Here is a 12,668-nt window from a genome sequence, read left to right as displayed (position 1 = left end):
TGCACTCTCATCTCTAAGGACAATGCCAATTCCGCATCATAACAAGTCTTAAATGTTGTAAGTCACTTCATCTTGTCTTTCCCTTCTAGTAAGTCTATGTCTATTCCAGATTTGTGGCATCGGAGGTTGGGTCACCCATCTCCTTCAATTGTAAACCAAGTTCTCAAACAATATTTTGTGTTTAGCTCAAATAAAAATTTCTCATTTTGCAGAGCATGTGCTATTGGTAAAAGTCATGCTTTACCTTACACTTTATCATCAACTCCTTACACAGCTCCATTGCAACTTATTATTTTTGATTTATGGGGTCCGACACATAAATCTTCATGTAATGAATTTCGTTGTTTCATAAACTTTGTTAATGTTTATTCTCGCTACTCTTCAATTTATTTTCTTCATAATAAGTCATAAGCATTTCAAGCTTTTCTTACCTTTAAACTTCACGTTGAGAAACTTTTTTGTACCTCCATTATTCGCTTTCAATCTGATGGTGGACGTGAATTTAAAACTTTCACTCAGTTTTTAGAAGCACATGGTATTGAACATGGCTTCTCTTGCCCATATTCTTTTCAACAAAACGGAATGAAAACATAGACATATAGTCGATATTGGTCTTACACTTCTGTCTCATGTTTCTCTGCCTTTAGAGTTTTGGGGTGATGCATTTTCCACTACTGTTTTCTTAATTAATAAACTTCCTACACCTGTTTTGGATGGTTTAAGTCCCTTAGAGATTCTTTTTAAACAGAAACCAACCCATTCTTGTCTGAAAGTATTTGGTTGTTTATGATTTCCTTGTCTTCCAATCCTATAATAATCACAAACTTGACTTTCATTTTGTTCTGTGTACTTTCTTGGGCTACAATAATATTCACAAAGGTCTCAAGTTTCTTTTTTCAATTGGTCGCCTTTAAAACTCTCACAATGTTACTTTTGATGAAACTTGTTTTCCCTTTTCTACAACATTATCTCTTCAAACTTCTTCCTCCATTTCCTCCTCTCTTCTATTCCTTTACTTGTGTCTTCCAATAACTCTTCCATGCTAGATTCACCTTCCCCTATGGCGTCTACATTACCCAATCACAATCCCCCATCTAATGTTTCCTCTCCCAATCACTTCCCCACCCCAAATTCTTCATCATCTCCCACAGAGGTATCTGCTCCTGCTGCTACTTGTATTAATCAACCAAGTCCTACTATCACTGAACCAAACTCTACTGGTAATTGCCATCCTATGGTGAATTAGACCAAAAACGATATTTTCAAGCATAAAGTTTTCTTAGTCGATTACATTGACACTGAACCATTTACAGTCACTGAGGCTTTGAAGCATAACCATTGGAGAGAAGCTATGCATGATGAGTATATACAACTTTAATGAATAACAATATTTGGGATCTTGTGTCTCAACCTCCAGATAAGAAAGTAATATGTTGTAAATGATTATTCAAAATGAGGAGGAATTCAGATGGGTCAGTTGCTCATTACAATGCCCGACTTGTAGCCAAGGGCTTCCATCAAAATGCAAACATAGACTATACAGAGACATTTAGTTCTGTTGTAAAACCAATAACAATACGGGTTTTACTTGTTGGGTGTTGTCCTAAACTTGTAGTTTGTAATTATGTAAAAACAAATTGATATTCAATAAAGTTGTGGTTTCATATTCAATCAATTTGTTGTTGAATTCATATCATTGCATTGTCCAAATCCAATAAACTAAACCTCCAAGGTTATTAACATGTAATCGGGACAGTATATAAACTGGCTATATATTGATATATCCTCGATATACATATGGATAATATCCCGAGAATAATCTAAAGGGTCTATAGTATATGGATAAGTCTGGGTATCTTATCCTAGCAACACTATGGATACGACCTGCTTTGTAATTGTTACAGACGACCAATCCAAATCGTTCGTGTGGAGACATTCAGATGGGTCAGTTGCTCGTTACAAAGCTCGACTTGTAACCAAGGGCTTCCATCAGACTGTAGAAATAGAATAGATAGAAACATTTAGTCCTGTTGTAAAACCTGTAACAATACAGATTTTACTTACTCTTGCCATTGCTTGTGGATGGTCTATTCGACAAACTGATATCAACCATACAAGTCTTCTTAATGTGGATGCATTATTGCTTGTGGATGTTGTGGTTGAAATAACCCATCACACAAAAGGACATAACATTAACTAGTAAGAATGAGAAAATTAAACACTGTCATGGAACACAATTTATATTTTATTACATTCAACTTGTATTATTCCTATAGTATAACTTGAAATTTATTCCACCGATGAGTACATATAGTACAATTTTATTCACTGCAGTAAAATATAGAATAATTATGAAAGGAAACGAAAGAGATTTTATGTTATATGGTTACGGGCAGAAGGTAACAACATAATTGGGCGAACCGCTGCATGTGAAGGTGCTGGTTTTGTCGTCATAAGCGTAGCTGTAAGCCTGAGGGCATTGGTTCTTGAAGATCAACGAGTACTGGCTGTGAGCGCACTTGCTGGGGTCGTTGAATTCAGCGGTGCAACAATACTGTGGTTCATTAAACGCAAGGCATGCGCTCTTACACCCAATCACGCTCCCATCTCCTGACCTGACTTGCAACTCCGTTGGGCAAACCCCGTTTACATTTGCAGAACAAGCTGTGGATTGGCATTCTCCTGTTCCACCCACTGTGGCTATGGAAGCCGGCAGGTTGAAGCCGTCGACGAGGCTGACGTCGTAGAAATCCATGCCTCCATTGGGGGCTAATGTGAACTCGGCCAGTGTGGCGGGTGGAATTCCTCCTGCGCCATTGCAAGAAATGGAGCCGGAGGCACAGTCTCCAGTTTCGCAGGAAAATCTTGAAGAGCTATCGACGAAGCAGCGCGTTCGAGCCCAGATCCTACCCGTCCACGGCGCAGGCACATCTACGCTCCTCGACGCTCCAGAAAGCAACTGAAATCCAGTGGTGGAGAGTTGGGATTGTCCGCCGCCGCTGGTTAGTGTTGCGGGCCATATGGTCTGTGGACAATTGTTTTTGACAACAAATGTGGCTGCATGGACTACTGTTTTACAAACACATGACATTATTAATTCATCCAAAACTTAAAACATAAAAACAGTGAATGTTGTTAATAATGTATACATACCAGAGGAGAAGAGCAAAGCAAAAGTGAAGAGGGTGTGGATCATTGCTTCAATTGCCATGATCAATCAATTACAATTAATCTAATTGCTTTCTTTATTGCTAATTAATGTGAGTTATGTTCTAGATGGGGTTATCCTCGTCCCTACTTATAGTCTCTATTTTGTGATGCAAAAACTGAAAAACAAATTGTTTCAATTTGGCCAAGTCGCCAGATTGTAAGGCTGCTTTAATTTGTTTTTATTTATTTTCTATTTTTTAGTACAATCTTGGGCTGCTTGGATTTGTTTTTATTATGAATAACCAAACAAATATACATGTGGGTGGCCCGTAGCCTAAGAAAGAATAGTTTATTAATTATTTGGACCATTTCATGTTGACCATGTATTTCCCAGTTTGAATTATACATGTATTTATTGATGTCTGCACGTAATATATATTCGGCAAACTATAACGTTTTTGTTTTCATAACTTAATGGTAGTTGACCAAGTTTCATGGCCATTCATGTACACAAAATATTATCGATTACATTTTTGTTTTTAAGTACCAAAGGATGAAAAGATTCAAATTGGATGAGCATGGGTTATGCTCACGTTTGTCGTATATATTTTCTGTATTAGTAGATCTTATCGGAGTAAAAATAATTTCATAATCACCCTGAAAGCCTTAAGAATATCAAGGCATCCAAAAATAATTAATTCCAGTACAAAAATATATAGGAATATATTAATAGTAATTTTTCTCTGCTACAATACCGAGTGACTATTAAAGAAGATAACGATAAACATCAAATTTCCTGATTTTGATTTTAATTTTATCCAAAAAACAATTGTCATACTAAGCACGTGTCTCTCCTTGAATAGTCATTCATATTTTCACTAAACAGTCAGTTGGATTCGTGCGTACATGAAAAGTGGGATGGATCCCTTAGTTATTGATTGAAGTTAGGCACGATCTTCTATGCATCGGCTCGACCTTTTGGAAAATTGGTATTTGAGATTTTCGATTTAAAATAAAGGAACATAGTGATGTCACAAATAATAAGTGGAATGAGTATTCCGAGTATCGATCCACAAAGACTGAAGTTGTTATTTCTTTTGTAAAATAATGATGATCGACGGTTTTGCAATTGGATTTTAGGTGCAATATAATGGGAATGATGTTGGTTTTGAGTTTTTAAAGTTTATGGAATAAACCCAGTCCAATTACTTCAAATTAGCTAAGAAAATACGAAATGAGACCAGTTAGGTGTAGGTGGTTCCTTCGAATAAAAACCGGTTCTACTTCGCAATCTTTATGTCTAAGTGATTTTTAAGTTATTAATCCATTCCTAACATGTATTTAGAAAAGTGAACTTATTTCATAAAAATCAACCATAACTTTGGGTTGAGATCCTATTCTAGGCTACTCGAACGAAACCTTTATGTCGTGTAAGTCTTTCTCTCCAAAGTTAAATCAAATAAGTTGTAAAAATTGTGAAATTTGATTTTCCTGAAATCTCAACATCTCAACCCCTCACTAAGCCTCGGTATACAACAGTCTTCTTACTGTAAGATAGTATCTCTCACTCAAAGCTAGCTGGTTTTTCACCCAAAGGAGCTGTCATCAAACTTCCCAAATCTGGTGCAGAAGGAACACATAGCTGGTTTATTATTTCAGTCACTGACCATTTATAGCAATTTCATAATTAGTTTCTATTTTCAATACCCACCCTTAGTTTAGCTTATTTGGGAAATATGTAAATTCCCCGATCAAAGCTAGTCGTTTCACTCTTCCCTCTTTTACTGACTTTAGTTTTTCGTATAAGTAGTATGGATATTAGGTTGTTTTGTATGCTTCCAGACAGTGAATACAATTGCAATTTGTTTCAAACTGATTATGTATTTTTTCTTGGTATCAGAGTTGATATTTACACGAAAGAAGTGCTAATCAATTTGTTCAGATTCTCACAATGGCCAAAACAGAAAAACTCTTATAATACAAGTTTTCCACCAAAGTTCCATCGAGGGACATATTACTGATGACACACCACCAGAAGAATACATTGATCGACAGCAAGCGAAAGACACAATGCAATCCAGAATACTCCACTTGGAGGAATAACGATGGGCTTATAGTGTCTTGACTCTTGGAAACCATTGAAGAAATCCTTAACATGATCGAAAATACTGATACAACACGTCAAATGTGGATTTCCTTGGAGGAACAACTTCTCACCATGGTCAAGGAGAATGAGATTCATCTTAACGAAGCCTTTGGTTAGCTAAAGAAAGGTAGTCTCAATTTAGAAGAATATCTAAAGAAGTTTAAATCTATTTGTGACATGTTAGCTGCGATCAAGAAACCTTTGGATGAAATTACTAAAGTTTTTCATATAGCAAGAGGATCGTGAAACAAATACATGGATTTTAGAGTCGCAATGTTGTCAAAAACGGCATATCCAACCTAATATGGATTATGCTCATGTTGGTCATATATATTTTCTGTATTAGTAGATCTTATTGGAATCAATTTTTTTCTATTAAAAGTTAAAAGTAATTTCATAATCACCTTGAAAGTCTTGAGAATATCAAGGCATCCAAAAATAATTAATTCCAGGACAAAAATATATAGGAATATATTAATAGTAATTTTTCTCTGCTACTGAGTGACTATTATGGATAACGATAAAAGATCAAATTTCCTAGTTTTGATTTTAATATTATACAAAAAAAATTCTAATACTAAGGACGAGTTTCTCCTTAAATAGTCATTCATTTTATTTAACTAGTCAGACAGTTGGATTCGTGCGTACATGAAAAGTGGAGTGGATCCCTTAGTTAATGATCAAAGTTAGGTGCGGTCTTCTACTCATCAACTCGATCTTTAGCAAAATCGGTCTTTGGGATTTTCGATTTAAAATAAAGGAATATAGCGCTAGTGTACACCTGTCAGGAGTAATAAATGGAACGTTTCTTTTGTAAAATGACGATGATCGGCGGTTTGTAATTAATTGGATTTTAGGTGCAAACTATAATGGGAATGATGTTGGTTTTGGGTTTTAAAGTTAATAGAATAAATCCAGTCCAATTACTTCAAATTAGCTAAGAAAATACAAAATGAGACCAGCTAGCTAGGCGTAGGTGGTTCGTTGGTATAAAAATTGGTTATGCTTCACAATCTTCTCATATCTAAGTGATTTTGAAGTTATAAATTCATTCGTAATATGTCTTTAAAAAAAGAGAACTTATTTTCATAAAAATCAACCATAACTTTTGGTCGAGATCTTATGTCTAGGCTATTTGAACAAAATCTTTATGTTGTCTAAAGTCTTTCTCCCCAAATTAAATCAAATAAGTTGTAAAAATTGTGAAATTTGATTTTACTGAAATCTCAACCCCTCACTAAGCATCTGTATACAATAGTCTTCTTGCTGTAAGATAGTATTTCTCACTCAAAGACAGCTGGTTTTTCACCCAAATGAGCTGTCATCAAACTTCCCAAATCTAGTGCAGAACACAGCTTGTTTATTATTTCACTCACTGACCATTTATAGGTGTTTCATAATTGTAATTGTGTAAATTTTCTCCATTACTTTCTGCTGTAATTAGTCATAATTAGTTTCTATTTTCAATACCCTTAGTTTACCTTATTTGGGAATCAGATTCCCAGATCAAATCTAGTCGTTGCACTCTTCCCTTTTTTAACTGACTTTAGTTTTTCGTGTAAGTAGTATTAATATTAGGTTGTTTTGTATGCTTTCAAACAGTAAATACAATTGCAATTTGTGTCAAACAGATTCTCTATTTTTTTCATGGTATCAAAGTTGATATTTACATGAAAGAAGTGCTAATCAATTTGTTCAAATTCTCACAATGGCCAAAAGAGAAAATACTCTTATAATACAAGTTTTCCACCAAAGTTCTAGCCTCATTTTGATCAAATTGAACTCCACGAATTATCTCAGGTCTTGTCTCTCATCTGAACCATGGGAATCGCGGGACATCTCACTGATGACACGCCACCAGAAGAATACGTTGATGATAGTAAGGGGAAGACACAATGCAATCGAAAATACTCCACTTAGAGGAACAACGATGTACTTTTTAGTGTCTTGGATCTTGGGAACTATTGATGAACCGTGTCTGATTCTAACTGCTGTGTCAACGAACTGATCAATACTGCTCGACCTTCCCCAAGCTCTGTCTGATTCTACCCCGAGACTGGACAACTCTACATGGTCTTGTCCTACAGACTTAGGGACATAGCCACATACTCTCACTTGATCTAAGTGATTCCCGCTGCTTTTTTATTCGATCGAACCCACTGATCTCTGAAAGAATATTTTCTCGCTACATTAGGCTTGGCATTCCCACCCAAGCATGTCTCCACTAGAAACAGAACTCGTACCCTTCAATGTAGTAATTCACCTATGTGACTTCACCAACTCCCCTGAACGTCTAATAGCTAAGGTGTGAACTTGATGACCTATCAAATTCTCATTTCTCTTTTCTGTACTTCCCAACTGTTTAACTTGAGCTGATGGCAGATTCTTCTGATCTTTTCTAGTCATCAATATTGTTGGTCATCAATGTTCTGGTCTTCTAAGGTCTCACCCTGAACCATCTACAGCTACTCTGTGCATTTTCTGTCTCAGTGAACTCTTATCAACCCCAAACTCTGACACATAAACAGAAGATTTCTTGCATCCGATCGCCGCTACCCTGGATTCCCTCTTGAGCTTCCAGAAACCCCCAACAAACTCACTGTTGTAGCCATCATCGTCTAACTTCTCTACGGATAACAAATTCAATCTGAAGCTAGGAATATACCTGACATCTCGCAACAACATGCTGCCGATAATTTCTAGAACTCATCAAGCTTTTCATCATCTCTTGATCACTTTACAAGCTTTTCTTAGCTTATTTCTCATCATAACTTAGGTTTACATTGTTCTTCATTTTGTATTTAGTTCTTTATTGTTTTCTATGCTTTTTAGCGAACTTTCTTGTTTTTTTATTCGTTTCTTGTAACTTGCAAATTCAATTTATAAAATTTCAGCATTCATCTTTTTCTTATTCTCGTTCCTACACCAATGGAATCTTGTAATCACACATTATTGTGGAATCAAACGAGTTCTTAATCCCCTAAACTCAAGAGAGAAAGGGTAAAGTTCACTCAGATTACAACCTTCTCATTTATAGTTTTGTTTTTATTTCTTCAATCTCAAATCACATTTCCCTTTTACATAACCTTTATATTATTTTTTCCTTTAAAAATGTGAGCTAAATTCTTTACTCCTGGCCTGGTTATGGAAAGTTAGCTAAAACTTTTTAAAAGAAAACAACGTAGAAGGTGTTTTCTCATTTCTTTTATCATTAACATTGTTTTATAAGGTTAAGGATATAATTTGGCCAATTAGTGATTTAATAAAATCTCAATACTGAAAGAGTTGAGTTATTTTAAAAAAAAATACAGAACCAGTTTGAAACAAATTGGAATTGTATTCACTGTCTGAAAGCATACAAAACAACCTAATATTAATACTACTTACACGAAAAACTAAAGTCAGTAAAAAAGGGAAGAGTGCAACGGCTAGCCTTGATTGGGGAATCTACATATTTCCCAAATAAGGTAAACTAAGGGTATTGAAAATAGAAACTAATTATGAGTAATTACGTCATAAAGTAATGGAGAAAATATACACAATTACAATTATGAAACAACTGTAAATGGTCAGTGAGTGAAATAATAAACCAGCTGTGTATTCTTTCTGCACCAGATTTAGGAAGTTTGGCACCTGCTTTGAGTGAAAAACTAGTTGGCTTTGAGTGAGAGATACTATCTTACAGCAAGAAGACTGTTGTATCCAGAGGCTTGGTGTGGGGTTGAGATGTTGAGATTTCAGTACAATCAAAGTTCACATCTTCCTCAAACTGGTGTGTATCTCATGCACTCCTAGTTTGCTCCTCAGATTCTTGAAATTTGTCTTTGGTAAAGCTTTCGTAAATATATTAGCTACTAATTGACTTGTTGAAAGCACAAATTTTGTGATTAGGTGTTCAAGTGCCACTTTTTCTCTTACAAAATGGTAATCAATTTCTATATGTTTTTTTTCTTGCATGAAACACTAGATTCTTGGCGATGTGCATGGCACTGACGTTGTCACATAGAAGTTGAGGAGGCTTTATGATTTTTATTCCAACATCTCTTAGTAAGAACATAATCCTAAGTGGGGTCCGCTGTGATTGATGTTATTGCTCTATATTCTGCTTCTGTGCTTGATCTTGCCATCGTAGTCTGTTTCTTTGAGCTCCATGATATACAATTTGCTCCTAAAAAGATACATGATCCTACGGTACTTCTTCTTGTGTTAGGACATCCTGCCCAATCTACATCAGAGAAACCATAAACATTTAGAGAGCAATTTTTGTGGAAAATAACCCATACCTCAGTGTCCATTTGATGTATCTCAATATTCGCTTCACTACTTTTAGGTCTTTGTACTTCGGTTCTTGTAGATGCTGGCAAACTTTGTTTACGGCAAAAGTTATGTCTGGTTGTGTGAGAGTTAAGTAGTGTAGTGATCCTACAATAATTCTATACTCTTTTTTTATCAATGGGATCATTGTCATCTATGGTTTCCATGGTTGTGCAGCAGTTGGAGTACTGAGATGAGCAGTTTCTAGCATTCCAGTCTTGTGAAGGTCTTGAACATATTTTAATTGCAATATGGAGATTTCTGTTGGGTGTTTAATACATCTATTCCAAGGAAATAATGGAGATTTCCTAAATCCTTTATGGCGAACTCCATGTCTAGTTGGTGGATAAGATCTTCCATCATTTTTGTATTGGTACCTGTCATGATTATGTCATCAACGTAAATAAGCATTAGAATGAGGGTTGTATCTGTTTTTAGAATAAATAATGACAGATCATAGTAGGGATTAGAGAATCCTGTGTGTAGGAGGTACTGGGAGAGCCTTTCAAACCATGCTCTTGGAGCTTGCTTCAAGCCATATAGCGATCGATTGAGTTTGCACACGAGGTCAGGCTTCTTTAGATGTTGGAATATGGTGGTTGAGTCATGTACAAGTCTTCCTTCAAGTGGCCATGAAGAAAGGCATTTTTAACATCAAGTTATTTGAGACTCCAATGAGAGTGGACAGCCAAGGTAAGGATTAACCTAATTGTTGTAGGTTTGACCACTGGATCGAAGGTTTCATAATAGTCTACTCCTTCAATTTGAGAGTATCATTGAGCCACTAATCTAGCCTTATATCTTTCGATGCTGCCATCTTCCTTCAATTTTGTTTTTAAAATCCATTTAGATCCAACAATATTCGTGTGAGGAGGGGGAGGGACAAGATTCCAAGTGTGATTGTGTTCAAGAGCTCTCATTTCTTCTTCCATGGCTTGCCTTCTAATGTGGGATTTCTAGTGCTAACTTGTAGTTTTTAGGTCAGCTAATAAGGCACGGTTTTTTTGTTTATTTCTAATGTGTTGGGTTGCCTAATGTAGGATTGGATCTAAAGTCTTGTCTTGATGGAGTTTTGTTCTTGTGATCATAGGGTGATTATTTGTTTTCAATGTATTGACTGTGTTTAATTCAGGCTGCACTTGATTTTTCTGCAAAGGGGTTGGGTTGGTTTGATGAGAACCTGCAAAAGAATGAGTCAAGTCAACAACAAGATACTCACTAATGTCTGGCAAAATACTTACATGGTTGGAAGGTAGTTGATTGTTGGTGTTCTCCATATTTCTCAATTCTTGTGAAATATCATGGAGAATTGTTGATTGGCTGTTATTCTGAGTATGTGTAATTTGAGAGGCAATTGCAATGTCTGTTGGATCAATACCCAAGTGAGTAGTTTGAGAACTTTGGTAATTGATTGCTTCGGTGGTTGCTTTGGTTGATAGGCCAATATCAGTAGCTGTTAAGTTATTTGATATTCTGAATATTTCTATCATTTTTTGTTGCTTCGATAGATAGGCCACTATCAACATCTTCCTCTATTGTACAACTTTGATGATTTGACGGAAGGTTTGTGTGTTCTTCTTCACTGCAGCTTGCATTGTTTCTTGTCGGTATGCAAATTTGCTCAATGAAAGGCTCCTCGGTACAAGGTAATGAGTGAAGTTTGCTTACTGGTTTAGCAGAGTCAGTACACCTATGTGCTGTTGTCTGTTGAGAGATGCCTTCTTGGTCGTTGCAGCCTACACTTAAAAGGATTAGATAAAATAATCTAAAACTTCTAAGTAACAAGAATGATAGGTAGATTAGGGAGAAGAAAATTAAACGTCGGATTTATACTGGTTCACCCAATATGGGCTACATCCAGTTCTCTGCTACCGTTGCAGGTTCTACTAAAATGTCAAAAAGAATCTCCCAAGAGTTTACAAGCCCCTTGCAATGATTTCTCTCAGTTTTCCCTCACACAGAAAATGCTCACAAATCACTCTACAAGCTTTTCAAACTCTCGAAAGGATACACAAGTATTTAGCTCTCAAATTCTCTCTTCTTGGAGAATTTCTCATGACTCTCTATTTGTGCACACCAATCAAATGGCCTATCTATCTCTATTTATAATAGATGGTATGACAAAAACTAAAAGGGAATGGGAAAATAAAAAAACTCAAACTAAATAGGACAAGGAAAAATTTAAATGGACCTTTTCCTTATAGGAAAAAGATTTTCTCCTTGGTTTGGCTCCATAATCCCAACAATGTCTCACTTGGAGACAAAGCAAGCAGTATGTCTCTTCTGCAACGATAGCGACTCCTCTCTAGTCGAGGAGAAGTCCAACTGAAGTTGCATACAACTTCAATTTATCAACAGGAACGACCTTGGTAAACATATCCGCTGGATTCTGACAACTTGGAATCTTTTCAAGTAACAACATTCCATCTTCCAAAGCTGATCTGATAAAATGGTATCTTATTTGTATGTGTTTCGTTCTCGAATGAAACACTGGATTCTTTGCTAAATGAATAGCACTCTGACTGTCACAATGCAAAGTCCCTTTTCCCAATCTCAAGTCAAGTTCTTCCAAGAAAAACTGAAGCCATATCATTTCTTTGCTTGCTTCAGTAACTGCAATGTACTCAGCTTCTGTAGTAGAAAGTGCTACTATCTTCTGCAGTTTTGAGACCCAGCTAATCGCAGTATTACCCAATGTAAAAACATACCCGGTAGTACTCTTTCTGCCATCTGTATCCCTTGCCATATCTGCATCTACATATCCCTACCGTTTAAAATCTGATATTTTAAAGTGCAGAGCATAATCAGTCGTCTTCCTCAAGTATCTGAATATCCACTTTACAGCCTCCCAATGTTGTTTTCCTAGGTTACTCATATACCTGCTGACAACTCCCACTGCATGTGCAATATCGGGTCTTGTACAAACCATGACATACATCAAGCTTCCTATAGCTGAAGCATATGACACTCTAGCCATATGATCTCTTTCCAACTCAGTAGTTGGTGAGTGCTCTTTAGATAATTTAAAATGACTAGCTAAAAGAGTACTCACAGGTTT

The 12,668-nt window shown here is 36.1% G+C and overlaps 1 protein-coding gene across 2 annotated transcripts; it reads right to left on the bottom strand.

Annotated features, from left to right (window-relative positions):
* Window positions 1–2,227: 2,227 nt before the first annotated feature.
* On the bottom strand, window positions 2,228–3,250 carry LOC111012219 (thaumatin-like protein 1b). Of its 2 annotated transcripts, none has more exons than XM_022286290.2 (2): window positions 3,154–3,250; window positions 2,228–3,069 (listed from the first exon to the last, which is right to left on the bottom strand). In XM_022286290.2, exons 1-2 carry the CDS (start codon window positions 3,209–3,211, stop codon window positions 2,387–2,389), a joined length of 741 nt encoding a protein of 246 aa, XP_022141982.2. In that variant the 5' UTR covers window positions 3,212–3,250; the 3' UTR covers window positions 2,228–2,386. The 2 variants fall into 2 exon arrangements, with proteins under 2 accessions (XP_022141982.2, XP_022141983.2); XM_022286291.2 differs by having other exon boundaries at window positions 2,228–3,066.
* Between the last annotated feature and the right edge of the window lie 9,418 nt (window positions 3,251–12,668).

Source organism: Momordica charantia, unplaced genomic scaffold (genome assembly GCF_013281855.1).
Source record: "Momordica charantia cultivar OHB3-1 unplaced genomic scaffold, Mcharantia_2.0 BLBB01000131.1, whole genome shotgun sequence".
Taxonomy (NCBI): Eukaryota; Viridiplantae; Streptophyta; class Magnoliopsida; order Cucurbitales; family Cucurbitaceae; genus Momordica; species Momordica charantia.
The sequence above is the reverse complement of the archived record's forward strand: the minus strand, read 5'-3'. Positions and strand labels throughout refer to the sequence as shown.

Coding starts and splice junctions, on each gene's coding strand:
- LOC111012219 (XM_022286290.2), bottom strand. CDS start 3,211: ATGGCAATTGAAGCAATGATCCACACCCTCTTCACTTTTGCTTTGCTC. Junction 3,070..3,153: donor TGCTTTGCTCTTCTCCTCTG/GTATGTATACAT, acceptor TTTGTAAAACAG/TAGTCCATGCAGCCACATTT.